The 25,371-nt window shown below is 35.1% G+C and overlaps 1 protein-coding gene across 1 annotated transcript in view; it reads left to right on the top strand.

The window, feature by feature from the left end:
• The window catches only part of LOC148939395 (multiple epidermal growth factor-like domains protein 8), a 55,730-nt gene extending 31,582 nt beyond the window's left edge, over nucleotides 1-24,148 (top strand). Inside the window, exons 8-12 of the mRNA XM_089106865.1 lie at nucleotides 5,334-5,503; nucleotides 9,751-9,966; nucleotides 11,700-11,894; nucleotides 17,203-17,477; nucleotides 23,998-24,148. Of these exons, the coding sequence (XP_088962991.1) occupies nucleotides 5,334-5,503; nucleotides 9,751-9,966; nucleotides 11,700-11,894; nucleotides 17,203-17,477; nucleotides 23,998-24,148 (1,007 nt within the window). The remainder of the gene's footprint in view (nucleotides 1-5,333; nucleotides 5,504-9,750; nucleotides 9,967-11,699; nucleotides 11,895-17,202; nucleotides 17,478-23,997) is intronic.
• Nucleotides 24,149-25,371: the final 1,223 nt, after the last annotated feature.

Genomic DNA, 25,371 nt, shown 5'->3' with positions numbered 1-25,371 from the left:
AAACAAACAGAAACTATAATAAATGGCCGAGTCAAACTCAAAACGAGTAAAAATTAACATTACTAGGGTTGATAAAACCCCCTGCCTTCTCAAGACCAGAATATAACTTAGGCTTTACTGAAAAAAAAAAAAAAAAAAAACCGTGGATTGTCAGTTTAATATAACTATACTGATATTTATTCCTTAAAATAAAAAAAGGGTAAAAAAAGTGACTAAAAAAAGTTTTTTACTTTTTTAAGTAAAAAAAGTGAAAATATTTAAATATATTTTGCTTTCAGTAAAGCACAAATCATGCTCTGGTCTTGAGAAGGCATGGGGGCTATCAACTAATGTTAATTTTTGCTCGTTTTGAGTTTGAATCGGCAATTTATTCCAATTTCTGTTCATTTTGAGTCGCATTTATTTATTGATAGTGATTTGTCGTAGTTTTACGCTTTGGTGATTACTTGATTTCATTTCTGCCCATTTTTGGCTTAATGGAACTCTTTACTTTTCTTTGAAAAACTTGTTTTGTGGGAAATTTTTTTTTAGATTGATTTCTGTTCGTTTTTTATTGACGAAGTCATTTTCATGAAAAAAAAAAATTTTTTATATCTTTTCGGTTTTTTTTTCTATAAGAATACATAGTTTGGCTTGGTATTTGTATGTTGGGAGAAACTTTTTAATTTTATTTTGTACCTCCTTAAGTTGACCTGAAAAAATAGAACCTAATATCATTCCCAAAAAATCCTTTCTATGCTCCTTGATAACCCAGATAAATTTATAATATATTTATTTATTTAAACTATAAGAGCCGAAGTAGTAATATGGTCGCCGCAACAGCTCCAACTTATTGCCCCAGTCGTTCTCGCTACATTTCTGGATTATCTTATTGGAAAACCCAGACTCAATGCCTTTTGTTTTAGTTTTAAAGTATCATTTAGTTATATAGCATAATTGGCCAATTGCATAATTGTGGGGGTTTGACATGTCCAATATTTTTAAATTTGCTAGATGTTTTGACTAGATGTGTTTTGGAAATAAATCGACAAGAGAGACGGGCTGATTATCCTCCAATCTCTTTTTACTCTTAGAAAGTACAGGATAACATTTAATATTGAATCGAACTAGGCCGCTTAAATGTTTCAATGATATTTCTAGCTATTATAGAGTGATATTGCCTATGATATTGCTTATATGCTATTTTGAAAATCTGCATGTTCAATATCCAAATCCAATATACTTAAAACGTTTGACCTTTCAACTGCGCTGAACAAAATGGCTATCTAAAAAATTATGATTGAATGTGTTTTGGGAAATAATTGGTGTACGGAGGGGGGTCTGGTTGACCTCCAATCACTTTTGACTGTTAAAAAGGCCAGTAGAACCAACCAAATGAGCCCCCCCTCTGAGGTTTATATGACCATCCTTTATATAAACACCTTATTTCCCTCAGGGCATACCTACGACCCTTGCTCTGAGGGTTCGGGGGAGGGGGTTGGTTGTCATTCTCAAAGTTATAATTTCTGGACCTTTAAACTACGCTGAACAAAATGGCTATCTCAAATTTTTGATTGGATGTGTTTGAGAAATTGATTTACGTGGGGGAGGCGGAGCTGTTTGCCCTCCATGACCTCTTTTTGAAATTCCTATGGCATTTCTTTCTATAAGGAGGGCCCTGGTCTATAAAACAAACAATCTATTGTGTCCACATTGCTCTTTACTTAGGCAGCGATATCGCGCTGCCTATGATATTTTGTCTTGAGATTTCAATTATACAGCACTGGAAGTGCCGATAGGACCAGGTAAGCCCCCCTAAAATTCAGCCGATGGGCACCCATGATCCCTAGGATATTCCAGAGTGATAAAATCAGTGTTATTAGCACTGAAAGACCTGTCATCACTCACGCTTTTACCATTGCTGAAGCTATGCAGTCTTTACTGGGCAATCTGCCATTCTTGAGCCTCTTTGTGGTCAAGGGCATTTCTGCCGATGTGAGGAAACTCATCGATATTCAGGTTCAGGAACAGTGTCGCAGGTACACTTCCTCGGTCCATTGGTCTTGGTCTATTTAAAACTTTTCACTGGGGGAAAACCCAACTCTCATTAGTTTTGTCACCATTTGGGATAATCTTTTCATTTCTCACGTCCTATAATTCTCAGCTGTCCTATAATTTCATCAGTGAGTCTGTACACCATTTCTGTGTCTCCTTTTCGTGCTGTTCCTCTGCTAGACTTACCTTAGTTTCTGTAGATTTCCCTTTGTCTTGTATCCTAGACTTTTTGACTCTCTCCAGAATGTCTCAGTAAAGAGTAATGATTGATCGCCACCAGTGCAGAGGATCTTCTGTCTTTGGTTTTTGTGCTCATCTATTAATTTCCAGGATTCTTGCGATGTCCAGCTTTTCTTTGGCTTCTTCTTGTATCCAAACACATCTTTGGCCACATCATTGTAATTATTCTTTATATGTGACCAGACTGTTTTTTGACCCTCTGCACAGTTTTTCGGCATCAAGGAAAGGTAAAAAGTTTTCAGCCCCGCAGAAATTTTTTTTCAAGCATCTTCGCCATTTAGTTTATTCACGTCCCACTATCCATGGTATTAGAATTGGCCTTGTTGTAGGTATTGGCTTGATTTTTATTTCGCCATCACTAGAATGTGCTCCGAATGAACATGCGGTCCTCCAAGACCTCACACGTCAAGTAGACATGTCCGCCATCTGCTTGATATCACAAACAGATCAATCAGATTTTTGTTCTGCTATCTGGCAAGATACATAACTGTTTGTAGTTTGTGTTCTGTGCTGAAACTGGACTGCGTCGATAATAAGCTCATTGCTCAGACTGTAATCTTGCAAAAGGGCTCCGTTTCTTTCTTTTCACCAATACCGTGACTTCATACTTCTCGTGAACAATAGTTTCTTTCTGCTTCTACCTTTGCATTGAAGTATCAAACACCACAAAGGAGGTCATTGAATGGGACGTCCAGTGACTGAAGGAATTTTGTTTAAACCGCTCTTTGTTGGCTTAATTGGCTTTTTTTATTTGGGCATAGCATGTTATGACTGAGGGATTTAGATGACTAGTTACAAATCTTGTAAGTTGATATCGTTCACTTACAGGCTTCCTTTTAACCAGGGCTTTAGCGGCAAAGAGCATAATCCCCATTCCAGCCGGAAGACGGGATTCATTTCGGTCGAAAAAATGGATTGTTTAAAAATCGTAAACTAAATTTTTGGTAAGAAATTGTTCGTTTCGGGATATCTTTACAACAAATAAGTGGTATTCCCACTGTTCAAATCCCATGACAGACTAGAATGTCATTTGTGTTGGATTGAAAATTGAATAAAACGCTTAAATTGAAAGTTCATTTTACCAAGTCAGTTTTCATTTTTTTATTCATTTGAAAGGAATCGGAGTTAAGAAAAAAAATAATAATTGAAATGAAATAGTAAATATTAACATATGTACTTAGTATGTTTTGATTTGGAGAGTCACGTATCGATTATAATTGCTTTAGTGATTGATCTTTTGTCATTTTGGATTGTTTCCGTAAATCATTTCTGAATGATTATGAGACAGAGCATCATGCTGATATTCAATATTCAGGTGTGTGGTCACTTGATGGTTCAATGGACCCAAGGGAATTACTTTTCTGGCTCTTTGAATGACTTAGTATGTACTTAGTATGTTTTGATTTGGAGAGTCACGCATCGATTATTATTACTTTAGTGATTAATCTTTAGTCATTTTTGATTGTTTCCGTAAATCTTTTCTGAATGATTATGAGACAGAGCATCATGCTGATATACAATATTCAGGTGTGTGGTCACTTGATGGTTCAACAGACCCAAGGGAATCACTTTTCTGGCTCTTTGAATGACTCTGAATTTAAGAAGGTGTAACATTATCTTGTTTCTATTAAGATGTATGTATGCAGCTTCTGTTTTATACGGAGTATCTTCATAATTTTTTTGGCCCTTCCCTTTGGAGCTGTATGTATCATGTCTCATGTCACCTCCAGAGGTTAATTTTTGAACTTTTTAGCTGTTCTCATTAAAATGGTTATTTTGACATTTTGATCTGGAGCCATCTTGGGTTTTTGGGCACCGAGGGGCAGGGAAAGCGTCAGGTTGGCTTCAAATCGGTTTGGTTCTAAATAAAGTAGTAGTACTTTGTCTGTGGGATCGAAAGCATCCTCCTCTATGTTTTTACGGCCTATCTTTTCCAAATGATGAGACCAAAAAAATATTGGAGATAAATCACTTTTTGCTAAGATTCTACATGAATTTTCAACAAAAAAGTAATTTCGTTTGTAATCCTTTTAAATATGTGAAATATTTCGTTAAATAGAAACTTAAGTGGAAGACTGTATAATTTACATAAAATCTAAGGAAAAAATGGTTTTCTGTCACAAACGATATAATAGCAAAGAAAAAAAAGAAGAATTCAATAAAACTTTTGGTGTTTAGAATGATTTTGTAAAGGAACAAAAGCGTTCAAGAACACGTAGTCAATGGTTGGGATCAAGGAACCTGAACGTTTTTGTCAAAGACAATCTTGGGATCATTTGGCCGTTCAGAATCAAGACTAATTCTATACTAAAAAGAAGTTTTGAACAAATACTGTTTGACGTTAATAGGTTTTGTTGAGAATAATGGCAGATTTTGGTTTTCATTGACGAATTCAAAGAAAGATGTGTCTGGATTCAGCCAATCGTTACAACAGGGTTGATGGCAATACATAAGTTGTGTTTTTAGGCCCCGGTTTTGAAGCGTGTTTTGAGCGGGTTCGACGAAAATCGTTTTCAGGGTCTCCATGTTCAACCCAGCAATACTTTAAAGCGTTTTCATCGTACGGGTTCCAAGCGTATTGGACACGGGTTTTTCAAAATTGTGACGCGCTAGAATAGCATGGTTCAACACGGGTTCCGAGAAGACATTCGCCGTGTTGAACGCGACACTCAAAACGATAATCTGCACAACCCATTCGAACTCCATGTTTGATGTGGTTGGCCTGAAAACAAGGCTTTAAAGTGTTCCTAGATGAAAACAGTTAAAAATGTAACTGAGATTTTGAATGGTTGCCGTCTAAAAGTATTTCTTCAGGAGCTTTGGGACTGGGAAGGAGCGCCCCTGAAAATCTAATAAATAGCTATTTTCTGAATGTAATGAAATAAAAATTTTGCCATCGTAGTGTTTATTCCAGAAAATGCTATAAATTAGACTGGTACCAACATTTGTATATAGTGTAGAGTGGCTTTGTTGAATTATTGAGATATATTTATTGCACTATGAATAGATGTTTGTCTGCTTCAAACCTATCAAGCAATTCTTGGCTATTTTAAATTTAGATAACAATTTTTGTGGAACTGGCTTTGAGACACCGTCTGGTAACCATGGATTTTGGGGCGGAGAGGGTGTTCACATTTCAACGCCTCACCAATGCCGAACTCTGGATTTTCGTCCTGGTGTCACTTTTATGGTTTATGAACATCCGGCAAATTTTTTCCAGCCAGATTATGTAAGTTTCTTCTTTGCCCCTCTGTTTTGTGTATTTTTTCCCAGTTACTTCTATATTACTGACTTGCGTTTTTCTAGCAAAACGGTGTTAGCAAATAATGATCCTATTGGTACCCATCAGATTTATGTAGGCCTACCACCATATTACGTAGATTACTTTACGGATTCATCATTAGGATCTAAAAATTAACAATCGGCATCCCTGATTTTAGATACCTTTAATTTTCTTGGGCACATAAAGGCTAAGCCTGGGCATCAAAGAATCGGCCGTGCCAAATGCTCCTCGCCGAAGCCTAGTAGCCTTGATCCATACAAATAGAGGGCATAACTCATTTTTAATCCAAGGCGTCATCACATCTCTAGGGACAGATTATTTGTCGTATTTTCTTTGTTATCCATTTTGTGTCATTTTGTTTTATTTAATACATTTCTCTCTGTCTCTCAATACAGCACGCATCAAACCTTTGTTTTTTTGGAAGGGGTAGTATTTAAGTATTTAAATATGTTTCAATTTTAAGTTTTTGTGTAGTCTTAGGGTCAAGTATATTAGGGTCAAGTTACCATACGCGTATACGTTACCATATATGCCTAACATGTGTTACATATAGCAAAGTTTGAATTGTATTTATGTATTTATAAATTTATTGCCCATCATAAATGTAAAATACAACATTGATGGAGTATAAAGAAAGAAAATGGAAAGAAACAAATAAATTCTGACAAATACAAACAAAACCAAAGCAAAGAAGAACTGACAGGAAAAAAAGAATACAAATAAGGGCGATTATATGTAAGAACAAACACATTATCAACGACGGACAATTTCAGAGGTGCTTTCACCAATAATCTGCCTCCGATATCTCTCATTTCTTTTATGCACCGCGGACACTGGACTAGCAACTCCATGCCGCGAGGATAGGGAGCTGTTATTAGTCCAGAGAGGCAGCCTCAGAAAATATTTCGCATGCTTGTATAAACATTCGATATATCCTTAATATTTGAAGCAGTGAGAAGAGAACAAAATGATGCAAAGTCAAGTAGATACGGAACAGAAAAATTATTATAAATACTAGCTCAAATACGGTGGTTAAATTTAAACTTTAACGCAACTAGTAAACCGTACGCGTTCCTAGCTTTTCTGACAAAAATACTTTCAAAAGTTGACGCCTGGCGTGAAGATTTGACCCAATCGGTACACCAAGATACGTAAGTGTATCTTGTGCTTTAATAACATGTTCACCTAACTGAACATTTGTCGGGGAATCTGAACGGTGATTGAGCACCAGGAACTCAGTCTTACTCACATTAAATCGAAGACCAATAGGTTTATATCCCTATCGAGAATTCCAAAATTTTCCTCAATTCCAAAGGCTGTTCTATTAATATCAAGGATGTTATCAGCATAGTTAGCTAGTGAAACATCAATACCATTAAATATACATGTGGTTAGAACTTTCTGTTGTGGCATAACGGCAGTACTATTAAACAGGGGGAGGAGAAGTAACAGTGCCCGGTCTAATACCCTTTTTTACTGGAAATGAAGGAGTGAGTTCCACCGTACCAGGTAAGATGGTGACCTTAATTCTGGCATTTAGCTTTTATACATACTACGTATCAATTTGATGACAGAAATATTAACTCCACGCTTATAAGCAGCCAATAAGATACGCGGATGTATACCGGTGTCGAAAGCTCTAGATACGTTTAACCGGGCACAATATAATACCTCATTATTTTCATGAGCACGTAGAAGGAAATTAGCAATCAAATGGTGAGCATGGTTACGGCCTACTTTCTTGAAGCCGAATTTGGTTATCTGGTGTATAACACTTATCAGGTATCTCGTAAATAATTAGTAACTCAAAAAGTTTGTACAAAACCGGTGACACCATAATTGGCCTAAAAGAAGAATATTGGTCCGAGGGCTTTCCCCCTTTTAATACCGGGGTTAAGAAAATAGGGTTTTATGGGACTCACTTGGTAAGTATTGCATTATTAGTTATTACTAGTAATCATTGCGTAACCACTTGCATGAAGACGAATTTCCCTACCTAAAATCAATCGAATAAAAGGTAGACCAATTAGTTCAAACATTCAGCCCTTCGCCAGTTGAGATTAAAATGCTGCATGATTTTTGCCTACAAATCACTTTCCGTGATTTTCATCTCATGATTTTGATAGTTAATTTTGTTTTAAATTGTCGTGTAGAGTCAAATTACATGGTCAAGCAGATATCAAACCGTGGGTGAAAATACATTATTCCCGGTTTTCATTACTGCAGAGGTGGTCTCTGCCACCTCACCGCCTCTTGCTGCTAACTTTTTAGCAGAGAAGTTGTCTATTGCTCCTCGTTTGAAGTGAACCATATAATAATTTTTAATCAAAGTTGTTAAAAGCATACATTGGATCCGTAGCCCCTCGAAAAACACTTCCATTATTGGACTTTTTTTTTTTTTTAATTCTTCATCGAAATTTTCGGTTTGAGATTTGAGGGGCAAGTACCATGGGCCAGATGGACTATGAAATGATGTTTTAGAGGCGTACTTCCCTTGTACCACTTTTGCACTGAAGAGTTTGGATCTACTTTAAACTAATGATGTAAGTAATTTTGGCCAAAAAGACAAAGGAGATGGGTTTTAAGAGGCGCCGTGCTGACGTGTTCATATTCACTTCAAATTTGACAGGCGGATGCTTACAGCCAAGGAGACGTTAATTAATAAGCTATAGTCTGTTGACCTTGACTGCCGATGCCCTAGAAGGTTTCAAGGTTCTATTGATCCGGAATTTCTTCTCTATCGCAGAAAGTGACTTTAAAGCAAGAATAGTAGAGAATGTTCTTCTTCACTGACGAGAGGTCATGCAATTGATCAACCCTTTATTTGTTTCTAATACATTATATGGTTGAGACATTTCTCTTCATGCAAGTGGTTACGCAGTTATTATGAATAACAATGCAACGCGATGATGTAGCTTCGCAGTTATTTATAAAGCACTTACGTGATAAGTATTTGGTTATAGAAATAGAGTCAAACTGTCCTTACCATCAAACAGGTTGGAAGCACATAAAGTATTATGATTTGCGGCGATTTTACGTAGCCTTAACTTGTGCTTGCTTCGTGCTTATAAATAAATACATAGATTGGATTTACTTTTATGTTTTGGGGTAAAGTTGAACAGCATTAGCTTGTTTGTATGATGTATTTAAAAAAGTACCAATATTGGTAGGGAATAAAAGTTGGTTTTAAGCAGAAATAGTGTACTTGGAGATCACTTTTTAGGACTGCCATCATTTTAAACGAAATTTTTGCCTCGTGAAATTGCATTTTAAAAGGTCTTAGCGGCTGGCAACCACAGCGTTCAATCTATGGCGAAGAAACAAAAAAGTTTTGCTCCTGTGATACTTGGGGCGGCAAAACTGACCGAAGGTTGCTACAGCACTCCGCGTTGCTCAATCAGCGTAAATCTAGTTTTAGCCCGATAGCTACAGGCCGTAGTTGATCTTGAATCTTTTATTGAATCTGACAGTGGTGGGTGCACGTGTAGGCTACTTTTAACAATGGCAGAAAATCGCTTGTCGAAGAAGGGCTTCTGTTAAATTCAAATGGTTTCGATATTTCTGCAATTCCCTTAAAACCGCTTAAATTCGTATTTACTTTCCTTTAAATTCGGAAGCTTAGTACTTAGCTGTATTTGCGTCTTGCACTTCCCTACGTGTTACTTAGTAAAGAATTTATGTAATATCAAGATTAATTGCCTTTCTTCATTCTTGATTTGAAACGTGTTTTGTTTCAATGCAAAAGTTTTGCCACAAATTGCAACAACTGAAAAGAAAAGGGAAAAGTGAATGGACTGTTCGCCTTAGTCTATTCTAAATGCCCTTGTGGACATTTTTCTCTATTTATCTAAAAAAGAAATTTGTAATGTGATGTGTGCGGACGCATTCCAAAACATCCGAATGCTCATTATATATCTGTAGCATACAGTAATTCTCCCATACAAATTTTGGAGAGTCAGATTCATTTAGCAACTTCTTTACTATGACTGAAGTTAGCGTGTGCTTCGTAGTAATAAGCAATTTTATGCATACTATGCACGAAACTAACTCTTCTCACGTCTTTCAATGTAATATTACTGACATTTGAACTCCAGGTTCACCATGGATCTTCGAGTGTAACTTTTAACAGCTGAAACTAACTTAAAACAGTTGACACGAGGCTTGATGTGCTTTTCTGGATTTTTTTTTTAAAGGTTTCTATACTGAATGCAACAGTGGCAAAAATATTTTATAAATCTGATGGAGTGCTAAACCCTATGGTAAATGGCAACATAATAGCTCGAATGGTTGGCTACATCTACCCGTCTGCATGCAAGTCCAGAGGTGACATGGAGAAGAAAATATTTATTGAAACATTCAATGGTTCTTCAACCCTTCTAGTATCAAAAGATGATAGTGTTGCTAATCTGGTAAGATTTTATATGTTAAAGGGGAAAAGTGAACTAATTCGATTTGATAAAAACGCTCCCTGTCGTAAAAAAGCCCTAAATTAAACACATCTTAGATGTTTACTAAATTTTTGAAGAAGCTTTAAACTGTTTAGTGTGAAAGAATAAAATAGAGTCGTTATCTATTATTTTTTTTTTAATATTCTCTCTAAATGACACTTTTTTTTTAAGAAAAACAATTATCAAAAGAAAATTTACTCATATTTATAAAAATAAACAAAACAGCTTTAAACCACCTAGGTCGATATATTATTTCTTGTCGTCAAATAAATCAATGCAACAGAAAGAAAATGAAAGAAATTTTTGAAAATAAAAATCCACACCTAAAAAAAAAAAAAAATCTGCGGTAACCCAGAGAAAAAGGCCAAACAAAGACTTTACCCTTCAGTATTAGAATTATTGTCTTTCTGTGTTTTTTCTTTCCAGTAAATTTGTTTGCTGTTTGAACAAGCTTAGCTTATTTCCTAGTTTTATTATAAAATCTTGAATGAACTCTGCTCTATTGAAGTCATTTGCACATCTACCAGACAGTGCTGACAACACATCTACCAGACGTGCTGTCGTATCTCAGTCGACCTGGACATTAAATAAAATGTAGTGTTCTGGTTGTGCTTTTGGGGTATATGGACGTATTCAAACCTGTTTGTGTGAGGGGGGGGGGATAATCTGTGAATCCTGGTCATTTTGCCATTTACCAGAACGGGGTGTCGGATATCAACCAAATTCGGTGGAAAGTCATAACTAATGTTCCAGCTATGGTTTTAAGGTTCAGGGCCTTATATCTAGTAGAATTGGCTAATGGATATCAACGAAACTATCGAAAGTAATAACAAATGTGCTAGTTGTGTCTTTTGAAGTCTGTATATTTTTTTTTACCTTTTTATGTTGAAGGGGTGAGGAGGGTCCAGATGTTTGACACAAGAGGTTGTGGGATCGCCTCCCCCATAGAGGCCGAATTGATCTCAGCTTTCAAAAAGAAAAGGTGGATCAAATGTTGCTTCTGACTAAGTTTTTTTGTTTTTTTTTAATCCGCAAATCCCCTTGACTATCGTTCTCGTGACATTGATTTTGGAGCTCCTCCCCTCTCCATCCGGCGGGGATCTAGCTAGCATCCTGGGGATCTCCTCGGCACCGGAGGTCTAGTTTTTTCATTTTACCTACTGTTATTATCATTGCCACAGTTCTGTATTATAATTCTTAGTTTAGGTTAACTTAAGGCCTCCTTTTTTACAAAAATTTAAAAACCTTATTATATCACTATCTTTAATTCATAAATACTAGAAAATAGGTATTGGATAGACGAACAATCAAGCAAACTATACTACTGAACTTTAAGGTTCTAATGTAGTGGCTCCCAATCTTTTATGGCCATGACCCTACCCCTTACTTCCCTACGCGTTTTATGGTAAAGTCTTGGTGCATCTTTCATGGTGGAATATATACACTGGTCAGAGGACAAATCGATTGACTCTATAAAAGGTTTAACAGAGAAAAGTCTGGAGCAAGATACTCGTATGTTCTTAGTTTTAATTTTGTTCTAGTCATTATATTAATTACGCATTTGAGAGCACAGATATGGCTTTAAGTACATTTTGCAATTGCCTAAGTGATTAACAAATAATGTTTAGCATTAGTGTTATTTTTTTCTTGTTAGGGATCTGGACACTAATTGTTTCCCTATTCTTAAATTACAGGAGCCTGTTGGAACATCATCTGACTCTGATCGATCTTCAAAAACGGAAATAAATCATCCAAACCAGACGTCAGTTTTTCCAGAAACTAATCGGAGTCAACGCTATCTAATGGAGCTGGTCGCAACAATACCTATTAAGCAACAAGATGGCAGTGCTACCATGATGCTTTCTTTCAGTAAATCCGGAAATCAAAGGGTTAGTTCCCACTGTCAATTTATCTACAGCACCTAAAGATTTCAAAACAATTTGGATACCAAATTATCTAATTTTAACCGATATCCATGGGCATTTTCTATGCGGGAAGAAGACATATAGTCCGTATAATCTCTGGCTTATAGTTATACCCACATCTATTGGCACTACCAGTCATACATGTTTTGCCCATTGGAATTCCATGTCATCTCGAGATTCTCAGTGTAATTCTTTCGACACTTGGAGTTTAGCAATATAAAATTTTTGATATCATCAAGTTAAACATGTGATTCTCCCGTCCTATTTTGTTAGTATGATTATTTGTATCAATATTTCCAGTATGCAGAAATCAATAATTTGCTAGTTGAGAATTACCTAGATGTATAGTTTGGCATAAATATGAAATATGAATCCTTTTGATGTGTATAAAGGTTTTGAACAGCCTATGAAGGCTCAAAATATGTATTAAAACAACACGTTAACCTTAAAGCCTAGAATTACTCAACTGTAGTTTATCGAAGGAAGAAAGTTGCTAGTTTTGCTTTTTATGCTTCGATTTTTCAGTCTTACCCCCAAGACCTGTATTCAAGTTACGATTAACATTTTTTTTTTTGTGGAAAAGGGGGAGGGGGAGCTAGAAAAACATTGACTTAGACTGCCGGAACTTTGGAGAAGGAAGGAGGTTGGTATATGTTTCCAGAAAAAAAGGTGCTAGAAAACAAAATTTCGATGATTTTTTTTTTTTATGGAGAGGGAGGGGGGGGGGGATAGAAAAACATTTTAGACTGCTGGACATTGGGAGAAGGAAGGAGGTTGATACATCTTTCCAGAAAAAAAAGTGCTAAAAAAGTTTTTTTTTTTACTTAGAGGAGGTAAAGAAGTTTTTCCAGGTGTATTTGGTTCTGTGAGGCTGAGTCGTGGATTGTAAAGATGACTGTAATCCAAGTAGTATCTGCATTGATAGCGAAATCTTGCTATCTCCAAAACAGCTTTCGTCCTGCCTTCCCAAAAAAGCTGTCTTTGTAACTTATTTTCTTAGAAAAAAACAAAAAAAAAGGAGAAAAAAAAACAATAGCCTTTGAAATACATCAAAGGCAAGATTAAAGGCAACGAGTTCAAATGCAAAAGGAAATGTTTTTTTCCAATTGTAAAATAAATAGCTGTCAATAATTCGTATCAGTATTTAATATTATCAATCTTTTTGAAATTTCAGTGTCAGTTTTGCTTATTAAGCCAAAGAAAAAAAAAAAAAATGAACGCAAACCACACCCCTTCCAAATACCGGGTATGGTATGGAGAAGGGAGAAGCAAATAAATCGAAAAAAGAAATCCTTTTGCCTAAAAGGGTGTTGTAAAAAGACCCAAGAACAACAGCTTATACCATTATCAAAATACTCAATATTCAACTCCTTTTCTTGAATTTTCTAAGCAATATAAAAAAAGAAGAAAAAAGGACGTAATTTTTAACGATTTAATAACCAATCAATCTGACCCTCTGAATCATTGTTAGAAAGCATTTTAATTTTCAAGAAGCTTTTAAATTTGATTATATTGGTTAAATAGTCAAATTTAACTATTTTGAAGTCCTCACCTAATGAATTTCATAATATGTCCCCACTATAAATCAGGGAAATCCCGATCTCGACCTAACAAAATTATTAGCATAATTTCTATTTCGGGATCGTATCATGGAAATGAACATCATTAACATGTATAAAAACACTTATAAAAGTTACGGACTTACTTTTGACGCAATTGTACATGAAAATACCAGTAAAAATTCATGGAGACTAACCACTGGAAATACACTCAACTTAAAGTAGGCCTTTCGACGCGATTTGGAAGGGCTAATATCAGCAAGTATTCTAATAAAAATACCTTGAAAACACTGACTGGGTGAGGAATTAAGGAGAAAATCCCTAACCATATTGATATGCAATATTAAATATAGAGGTGGATTAAACCAAAATATAATATACGGATTTTTCGAATGACACCATTTCTAACTAATATATTTGGAATCTTCCCGTTTTATCCTTTAAATGATAGTAGTTCATCCATAATAATACCAAGATAATGAATGCTTAAGGTTTTCCTTATTGAATGTCCACCAGCTACTACTTAACATATCAAACAGTTCGTGGTAACGAACTGTAAGTAAGGAGCGACCCGGCTCAATGGTAACCGAAACTGTAGAAAACGGAATTTTGATACCAATAGATAAATCAAAAGAATCAGATTTTAATGCTGATTTCAAATATATAAGTTTCATCAAGTTTAGTCCTACCTATCAAAAGTTATGCGCCTGAGAAAAGTTGGCTGATTTTGGAAAAAAGGGGGAAAGACCCCCTAAAAGTTATAGAACCTTAATGAAAATCACACCATCATATTCAGCGTATCGGAGAATCCCACTGCGGAGGTTTCAAGCTCCTATCTACAAAAATGTGGAATTTTGCATTTTTGCCAGAAGAAAGATCACGGATGCGTGTTTATTTGTTTTTGTTTTTTTTTTCCCAGGGGTGATCGTATCGACCCAGTGGTCCTAGAATATCGGGAGAGGGCTAATTCGAACGTAAATTAAAAGTTATTGTGCACTGTCTAAGCGAAAAAAGAAATAGCGGACAACCAGGCCCCCTTTTACACTCATTTTTTTCCCAAGAGAACCCTATCAAAATTATGTGATAATAATTTGGGCTAGAATCGTTAAAATTACAAAGACTATGTCTTGCAAGATGACTTAGTTCCCCGAAGTCCCCGGGGGGAGCGATAAGAGTTATGAAATTTACCCAATGTTAACATATAGGTTATTGGGAAGTATACAGACGTTTTCAGAGGGGATTTTTTCTGGTAGTGGGGGGGGGGCGGGGGTCAGGGGATATGTGGGAGGATCTTACCATGAAGGAAGTTGGGAGAAGGGACATTGCTATGAAGGGGGCACCGGATTTCCCAACATTATTTAAATAAAGATCAGAAATTATATATAAAAAAAACAAGTTTTTTAACTGAAAGTAAAGAGTAACATCAAAACTTAAAACGACAGAAAACATTACGTATATTATTGGGTTCATCCCCTAGTCAATACCTCGCTCTTTAAGCCAAAGATTTTTTAGTACTTTCATAAGAGCTATTTATTCTAATTAATGGCCTTTGTGATTAAGCGGTCATTTTTAAAGAATTTGAACAAAATTCGAACTTTAGCTTAAAGAGCAAGGTATTGACTAGGGGGCGAACCCTCTAATATACGTATTAAAAATATAGGAATATAGAGGTTCGTTACGAAAGTTAATTCGTAAGTTACGTATATTTATTACTAATAAAAACGTTCATAAATAAAATTAAACGGGTTTCGAGAAAGCCATTTAACCAAATAAAAGTAAAATTAATATTCTAATTTTTTTTAATTATTCATGTACGGTGAGCCAAAATCAAAACCTGCATTAATTCAAAAACGTTCAAAAATTAAATAAAAAAAAACAATTTTTTTTAACTGCAAGTAAGGAACGACGTTAAAACTTAAAACGAACAAAAATTATTCCGTATATGAAAGGGGCTGTCCCCTCCATACCACCTCGCTCTTTACGCTAAATTTTGACTTTAACACAACACTATTTTTTTTTTAAACAATGAAAAACTTTAGCGTAAAGAGCGAGGCGTTGAGGAGGGGACAGCCTCTTTCATATACGGAATAATTTCTGTTCGTTTTAAGTTTTAACGTCGTTCCTTACTTTCAGTTAAAAAAACTTGTTTTTTTTTATTTAATCCATGGATAAGGATTACCAGACCTCACAAAAACTACAAAATTGGCTTATTATAGTTAGTTGTATTCCTGTTACAACTCATCCAAATAGATATCCCTCAAATATAAATAGTCAATGAATTAACCAACAATTCAATCTTTTTTGCACATACAACCTGAGCTGTGTCATCAACAGGCACCGAGACAGAAACAACTATCTTCTTTTTCGTAAACTCTAACACCTTGTTAACGATTAGTTGAAGAAACGAATGAAGATGATTTACATGAATCAAAAATAAAAGAGGCCCTAAAATAGACCCTTGTAGTATACCCCATTTGGCATTGTCTGAGATGTTAAACCAGGTGTTCCTATCCTTTGTAAACAACCCCCCCCCCCCAAAAAAAAATACAAACCGAAAAAACAAGCAAAACAACTAACAATCAAATTAAGAAGTCCATTGAATTATCTCTGTCATTATCAGTAACTAGGTTTAGGTATTAATAGTTAGCTCAATAACCAGCAATTAAAATAAAATAGCTCTATTTTACTTTATTTAAGTTTAGAATAAAGCTGCAAATGCTTTTTATCTCCCCCTCCCCTCGCTTTAAGAAGAATTTCCTAACCCATACAAGGAATTTTAGTATTAGATGTCTACTAGGTATTACTTTTTCTTCTTGCAAAGAAGAAAAACTTTTTCTTCTATGGGCAGTAAGGAAGTGAGTATGATATCTATATCTATCTATCTATCTACCTTCTATTTTTTCCATCTATCATAGACAAACAATCAAAACCTTTATTCATGTTTTTTTTTGCAGAGAAAAATTGGACGTTTTAATTTAAGTAAGAAATAGATTGAGGCCTAGTAGAGTAAACCTGACAACGAAACCCCTTCCTTTAAAACCCAATCTTTTAAAAATTGTGCTAGGGGAACTATTGGAAATATTTCACAATAAAGACCCCTCTTCCCCACTCTTCCTGCCCCTTTCAGATCTAAGGATTTTTCAAGGAAATCAGATTATTGAGAAACTTTGTTTGGCTTAAAAGTATTCAATTATCGTATATTTTCCTGGGGACTGAGAATATCTGGAATAATTCTCCAGAGGCAAAGGGGGATTATGTTGCACCCTCTCTCTCTTTCTGTATGCCTATTCTGTAACCTATTTCAGTAATTCATCGCTGAATACGTTTTTATTCATATGCAAATTACTTTGTACTTGTTTATCAATACAGGAGATTAATTTGCTATGTTTATATACATTTACGCACACGTATATATATTTATATACATGTATGTATGTTCATTCCAGTAACTTATAACGCATATACATGTTTAGCTCAATACAGTTTAAGATCATTGTATAATGTAAACAAGTTATATTTCATGTAATAAAACATATTTGTATTTTCGGAATTTACTGATATATGCTATCCCGCCAACATCCTGTCCTGTTGACAACTTTTACACTCAGTCAAATTATTTATATGTTAAGTTAACTTATTTTTGGAATAACATTTATCCTTTTTGTAATTATAATATTCAATTTAGAATAACCTATATACACTTTTTCTTTTAGCCTTTCACATTTGAATGTGTTGAACCCTATGTCAACGGCTCTTGCTTTTATACTAACTGTCTCCATTGCCTCACCGATGCCCAATGCATTTGGTGCGAGAGTCAACAACGCTGCCAACGACGAGAATCTGAAGCTTGTAATTCGACATCCGACTATGCTATTTTAGCCCCTTCTCAGTGCCAACTATGTTCTGAAATAATATATTGCGAAGAATGTACTCAGAGTACTTTGTGCGAGTGGATTCCACAGCAAGCTGTTTGTATAAGGAGAGGAAGGTAAATTTTCATAAAAATGGAACAATTGAAAGATCGGTTTTAACAAAATTGTTCAAGTTTTAATTTTGTCAAAAATAAGTCATTAGTTAGGTATTGTGCTGCTTTCCTTTTGCCAGGGGTATCTATGTTGGCGAGTTATTTGTACCTTATTAAATTACCAGAAACTAAATTTATGTTGCATGGTCAGCGTGAAGTGTTGTAGCAACCTTTTGTCAGCCTGGCCGATGAAAGTATTGCAGGGGCAACACTTTGGCTCTATTTCTTTGTTATTGATTTAAGTACAATTTATTGATTTAGAACAATTTTATTATTGATTAAACACTGTGGCTATAAACCTCTTGACGTTCTAATATGGCATGTGCCAATAAGACTTTTTCCTTCAAGAAAGTAATTACAAATTGCTTAAGAATGTTCTCAAAATGCACTGTTTCTGCTTAAAAAGAACTTCTTTCTTTATTTTCTGATACCCAATCAAGGTTCAACATGTGCTTAATATGCAAGCCAGCTATGATGCTTTGCCACAAAACATAATTTTTCTATAATCGTGTTCAATTTATTTGATAGTTTGGCAATTTCTTTCTGGAAACAAATTTTTTAAGCCTCAAATGTGCATAACAAATCGATTGCAGACATTGGGCGCAAGTATATAACTTATCTTGTTCTTCAGCTTGCTTTACTGTTCTTGCGTACAAGAAACTCCATGATAGAGATAAAGAAAAAAAATTTTTTCGCTTCAAATTTATTTTGGAAGATGAATTTTGGAGCAAAAAACGAAAAGCACACACACAAAAAAAAAAAAAAAAAAAAAGAAAAAAAAAAAAAAAAAAAAAAAAAAAAAAAATTGTAATAGGTATACTAACCAGAAAAAGTTGCATATGTATCGTTGCCATTATGACCGTGGTATAACAGCTGATTGCTACCTCAAAACACAAGCATTATTCGAATACTGATGTTTTAAAACTTCAGAGTGCCCATATCCATGGAGCATAAATTTAGACCTCCTGAATCTAGACCTCACGTTCTCTTGTTTTAAAACTTCAGAATGATGTATGAAAAAGTGAACATGCAATAGGAAAAATTCCGACGAAGTAGTATAACAAGGTTGGAAAATCACTGCAATACCCCAAATTCAAAAAGCTTTCACTTTAATGTTTTCAGTTGGCGTTTTCAGCTTCTCTTTTTCAGCTTTCAGCCCTAAATGATGAAGCCAAACTTCCTATTTAATAAACAATGTCTCTGTTTTCCAATGGCAAGCTTCGCTTTAGTGGAGAACTTGTCTGGTGAGCCCGATGTTTTTTTTAATGCAGATCCTCAAAGCTCCTTAAAAAAAGCAGATCCTCATTTAAGGATCTTCTTCGACTGATAATAAATCAATTTTGAAAAATAGTACTTTAGAGATCTTGGAAAAGGTTGGCATCTTCACCACTAGATTAAAGCTGGTCATTTAAAAACCTGGACATGTTTTTAGTAATATAAGTTCGGCTATATTTTATATTTGAAGGGGCCGAAGGCCCAACAGGGTTCCCTAATCATAGCTGTCGACAATCTCTAAATAATTTCGGTTCAAAAAAGACGTAATATTTCTAGATCTCGTTTAAATAGTTAAAACTTGGGGATTGCTGTTAGAAGGGCCACAGGCCCTCTTTGGTCCCCAATTATGCAGATTGAGAAATCCTTGCATAATTTCGCTGAAAATGTGGTGTGTTGTGCCTACTTTTCTGCTACAAAGTTTGTGCTGGATTGGTTATGGGCCCACATTATGGCTGAAATCCTGCAGTAAAATCGTAGGCAGATCTGATCGATCATAAGGACACGACGAAGAGACATATTTGCGGTGAGAGACAGCAAAGCTGCTGAGCCAACAGGTCGTAGACTAGACCCCGGCGCCGCGCCCATGAGGGAAGAGTGGCCGTGGCGGGGCCAAAAACAGCGCGCCGCGCCGCCGATAAGATGTCGATATCGGATATCAGCGATATCCGATATCGGTGGCGCGCCGCCGGTGCGATCAATGTTGACCGCAGACTTTAATGTTTTCATCAGTCTTTCTCAAATCACAGCTTAAATTTACAATAGATTCGAGCCTATTCAAGAGTTCAAAACTTCACAAGTCGCTGGCTGGAAACTGGTCTTCTTTGTTTTTCATGAAGAGAAGTAGAAATCTGGTAGAAACGAAATGACTGTGGTGTTTCAGAACCCTTGCATTATAGTTGAAGTATCTATTAGCTATGTATTCTTAACATAAATAATTATCTAAATTAGTGTTTTTTCATTGAGCATTACTGCATACAAAACTTCAAATACCGTATCACAAAATTCGTCAGTTATCTTGGCAAAAACTTTGAATATAAGTTTGAACTTAGAAGCTTAATTTTTTCATAATGCCCTTTGCCTTTAGCTGTTTTGTCACCTTTAAAACAGTTGAAATGGGCGACTCTGATATTGATTGTTTTTTTTTGCTCTTTTGGATTCCTAAAAAACCTTCCTTGTATTAAAAATTGGTTTTTAATAAAAAAAAAAAATATACATTTTAAATTTTTTTTTTGGTTCTTTATATAATATGTCATATTGGTTAAGGCTGAACTGCTGCTTTTTTTATTGCTTTTGGCTGCTCTTTTGGATATTATTCATTTTTATTTTGGGAATTCATTCCAAATTATAAACTCATAAATACCTAATATCAGCTAAATTATAAACTACATCTAAAAGGAGTAAATTTATCACATTGAAAAATACATGATGAACACTTCACATGGGTACATTTCAATTACACTGAAACATAAAACACTTAATGGTTTATTTGGTATGAAGAAAAATGAAGTGCCAACTATTTTCTTAGGTAAAAAAAAGCTCATCCGTTTTAAATGTAATTAAATGAAATAATATGCAGACTAAAGTAGCTCCAAGAAGATGTTAAGATTTTCTTCCTAGTTTGTCACTTTTAATCCAAGCAAAATGTTAGGAGACTTAGTATCAGTTGTTGAGTTTAAGCCTTGATTTTTCACAAAAATTGCCAAATTTAAGAAAGTCGCAACAGTAAGTCACCTGTGGTCAAAATACTCAAAGCTCCTCTTTGACCCCCACCTAGCCTCAAAGCTTCTGCTATGGTGATATCAATCGAAATATCCAAAGAGTTTCTTTTTAAAATAGCTTTCAGGCGTAGTTAGGGGTATTTAGCCTTTTTTGCTTTTCTCTAAAGCTTTGAAAAAAGTGTTCTAATGTTCCAAATGTTACATTTGTTATATTTGTGCATATTTTTGTTCATCATTTGTGGGGTGATCGAATTTTATAAACCACTGTAGATACGTAAGAACGTTGCAACATCTAGTACCCTGAGGTCATAAGACTGTCGAAGGCTTTTAATGTAACTTGGGCACTAGACAAAGGGTACCATTGTCGCTCGAGCGCAACGTTAGGTGGGATATCGATATCTCTTTCTTCACACCAATTCGTTTTAGTGTGAATCTGCCTGGTACTTATGAATGAATGTTTTCAAAGTGAACTCGCTTCATCAATAAGAAAAAAAAACGGGTTGGATGCATGTGTCCCTTTCCCTTTGGACGATAAAACTATACAAGTGCTGTATTAAGTATAACTGACGGAAATCTTGTTAATTTTTGTCAACTTCAACTTTTTGGTATTTCTGCTTTCAATAAAAAAAGAACACGGTACTATCACTTAAATATAATAACTCCCTATGCCCCCCCCCTCTGGATACCGTCTTTATAGGATACCCTCTCTGCTTTAAATAACAAAAAATAATTAACTTATTGGCATCCCTTCTTTCAAAAAAAAAAAAAAAAATCAAAAAAAAATCGAGGTATTATCATTTAAATATGATAGCTCCCCCCCCCCTCCTTTGGATACCACCTTCATTGGATGCCGTCTCTGCTTTAAATTTAGAAAAAAAATAACTTTTTGGCATCCCTGCTTTCAATAAAAAAGATTTCGAGATATTATCATTTAAATGTAATGCCTCCCCCCCCCCTGGATACCACCTTGATAGGATACCGTTTCAGCTTTACATTAAAAAAAAATTACTTAATAATTAACTAGGTCACTATATGGTTCAAACAAACACGCGAAATAACGTTAAACAGCCTAGTGTTCCTTGAAAAATTTAAGGGTATGAGTAAAGGGGTACAAAGACAACAACAAAAATGTCGAAATTATTCAGATATAGCTCAAATTATGGAAAAGGAGTCATAGATTCGCCGTGGCATTCAATAAAATCCAAAGAATCTTATTACAAGGGAGCACGCACAAATGCCAAATTATGCCAGTAGCCTATGAGAAATCGCAAAATACCCAAGACAATGAACAAGTCCCAATGGGGGGCCCTGGTCTATCAAAATATTTCAATGGTTTCTCAGGGAATTTGATATCATTTTCTTCCGTCTCCACTTGAAATGAAAAAAATAATTATATTTTTGTCATCCCTGCTTTCAATAAAAAAAAATGAGGTATTATCATATAGAAATGATAGCCCCCTATCCCCCCCCCTATATGCAATAATTTACAATTTTTTTTATGAACCATATTTTTGAAGTGACTTCCATTTGAATCTTTAATTCCTCAACCCTGTACATAGCCTAGTCTATAGCTAAATTTTGTCTCAAAAGAAGTTTTTTTTTTTCGGGGGGGGGGGGGGTAAAATTTTTCACAAAGAAGATTATATTTTCTTTAATCTATTAGGTGTTCAACAATTGAATATTAAACATTAAGAAAATCTTATATAAAAACAGCAAAAGAAAAAAAAAATGCAAACTTACAATTCAGCTGTAGAAACAATCTGTCGGCTATCAATTTCAAGATCCAACTAAAGGCTGAAGCTGTATAGTAGTGAATACGTTCTATAATTCTATTCAACTTGAAAACAAAATTCTTGACTGCGAATGATGTAAAAAATAGCAATTGGGAAACTGCATTCGAAATTATTTAAGCTCATTCCATAAAGACGTTACTTTTTTTGTCAACATATGAAGAATTGTGTATATTGCAATATTTGTAATAACATATTGTATCTGTCTTGTTATTATGGAAAGTAACAAAAGAAATGAAAATTAACGAACAAGAGAGTAGTGAAGAATTATGGTATGCAAAGTTATCTTTGGCAGGGAAAGTCACTGGTGATAAATAGGTCGGGGTGGCACCGTGATTGTGTGATTTTCGGCGATTCGGGGAACCAAATTTTTTTTCGGGGAGACGCATAGATTTTCGGGGAAATACCCGAAAATTTGGGGATAGTACAAGCCCTGCTTGATTTCTAATCAGGAAAATCAAAATACTAAACCACAGGAGAAAGAAAAGCTCCGACTTTGCGGTTGACGCAATAAAGAATTGCCGCAAAATTACTTTAAAGTTAACCGAACCTATTTAACCATCTATATAGTAACCTATTTAAACATCTATATAGCGCCTACTCATAATAGGCATTAGGTTTTTAGTCAAAGGTGTCACGAGAAACAATAGCTAAGGTTTTTGTAGCTTTTATGTTTCAGTACAAATTAATATCAGCTTGAATAGATTGTGTATTTCAAAAGCAACAACGTTGATTCAGTATAGAGGAATAGAGAATAAAGTTTGTTAAAGCAGAAGCAGCGAATTTTGAGATAGTCGTTAAGGAATGTGTCATCATTTTCCAGAAAAAAAAATGCTTCTGAGGACTTACTATTTTAAAAGTCTTGACGGGTCAGCTACTACGATTTTTAATCAGAGGCGAAGAAACAGAATCAAAGCGTTGCTTTTGTCGGTAAAGCCGACCAATTGTGGTAACCTTAGTTTGCTGCTTTATGCTGCCCACCATCTACGGTACCTAAACAACGTAATTGTTATTTCCTATTCAAGTTTTGTAGAGATCTGACAAGTCTCTTTGGTAAATATGCAAATGTCAAGATTCAGGATACCCTCCCTTCTTCCTCTGTCATCTACCTGTTGCTTGGATAGAACCTGGACTTGTTTCAGTAAACTTCTTGGCCCATATTTTATATGTATTTGAAATTTCAGAAAGTTTTCTTCGAAAGCGAAACTCTTATAAAAAAAAAAAAAATGAAATTTGGGATCGACAGATTGACTTTTATAAAATTTATACCCACAAACTAGAACTAGTACAGAACTTTGTATCTGACACGCCGAAGAAATAATTTTATGTTCTACACGAATCCGACGCAATCAGATCCCTAGTGAATTTACTTTTGGATTTTGGACAGTCTCCGATTCTTCCCGTTAATGCTCCTGCCTGCCACATTAGCTTATACAGGATGTCAAAATAAAAACTCAGAAATTACTCTTACAGTATATTTAGTAGTAGGAGCTAATATTAAGGTACTATTCATTATAATAATATATAACTACTTTTTGCTGAAGTTACAATACGGATAAACAAGTTGCATTATCTTTTAAAATGCTATATTGAATTATTAATGGAGGTACCTTTTTTGTGCGTGCTAAAATTTCGAATGTTTTTTTCCGAAGTCGTACTAATTCTGCTCTCCCGTTTTTATTTTTTATTGTTTTGTTTCAGAGTTCCAGGGGCAATAATATCTCGGGATAGCTGTCCCATTCCGTGTCATCAAAGAAATACTTGTGGTCTTTGTCTTGATGGGCCTGGTGATTGTACTTGGTGTGATTCTTCACAAGTAAGTAGCTTTCCCCGTATTGTTACACAGGAATGAGCTATCCTAAGTTTAAGATTAGGTCCAATCCAAGTTCCTGTTCAATAGGGGTTTAATTAAAAAAACAATATAAAACACAACAACATATGCGTTTTGGTGCATGGTGCATGCTTTGGCGTATGCTTGAACCCATAATAATTGTGGTAATTTTGATTTATGTCGGAACTCAGTCAGCTGGATCGAGGCTCAGGCCTCAAAAGCCCATTGCCTACATAACTCAGGCTGCTGAGCTTGCTGAGTCACACCACTGACCCTCATCCCACGCCAAGACTCGGGATTGGCCGGGCACATGGTAACAACGGGCTCTAAAAACATCACGTTCTTACGTTACATTTAACATAACTTCTTCACTCACATTCCCTGAAGTATGAAGTAAAATAAGATAAATAAAAAACATTGACAGTATTATTTTGCAAAAGTAAAAGTACTAGTAATAAATGTAAATAAAGGTGTTAGTTATTATCATTTAGATATCGTTTTGTATTCTTTTTGTTGGAGCCGAGGAACTGAGATGATCGGAGCTTCTGCGGAAGTGCGTTCCCAATCTTTAGCGCACATAGTTCTACCGAAAATTTCGATAGAGCTGTTGGTGTTGATGAATATCTCATAACAACCATTGTTAATGGGAAAATTATTTTAAGTGGTGATGGTAGAAGACCTGGAAATTATGTTAGATGGCGCATAAAATTTTTGTAAAGTGATGACGTTGATAGCTTTCGCAGTGTCCGAAAAATTCCAGAGCTGCACTAGAGATCTATCCGATTTTTCAGCAAGAATTATTTCTTTGATACTCTATTATCTCAAATGTCACTTTTTTTTAATCCTGTGTTGTCTGTTCGCTATTTCGAGAACTTTAACTGCCAACTATACTTCTTCTTATAAATTTGCAAGCTTCTCCTAAAGAGTGACGGAAAATTTCAGTCTACACAAATTTGGAGATAAGTTATCCTTCCAGCACTGCTATGTAAAATTAAATTTGTCACAAGTTTATAGCTTTACCCAATCGACTTTTTGGAGCGTTGAATATTTGATACCTTGTGAAATGTTTTTGGTGCTAAGACTTAAAACAAGCACAAACTAGAAGCTGCTTAATACAACTATAAAATTCAGTATAAACTGAATTCAGTATAAACTGTATTCAGTATAAAAATACTTTTTATACTGAATACAGACCTTTTTATACACTTACAAACTTCACTTGCGAACTATTTTGACTTGCGAAA

Source organism: Artemia sp. Qi Xiang Cuo, chromosome 21 (assembly GCF_049724085.1).
Source record: "Artemia sp. Qi Xiang Cuo chromosome 21, ASM4972408v1, whole genome shotgun sequence".
In the NCBI taxonomy this organism is placed as follows: Eukaryota; Metazoa; Arthropoda; class Branchiopoda; order Anostraca; family Artemiidae; genus Artemia; species Artemia sp. Qi Xiang Cuo.
Note: the sequence above shows the minus strand (reverse complement) of the source record. Positions and strands in the feature narration are given on the sequence as shown.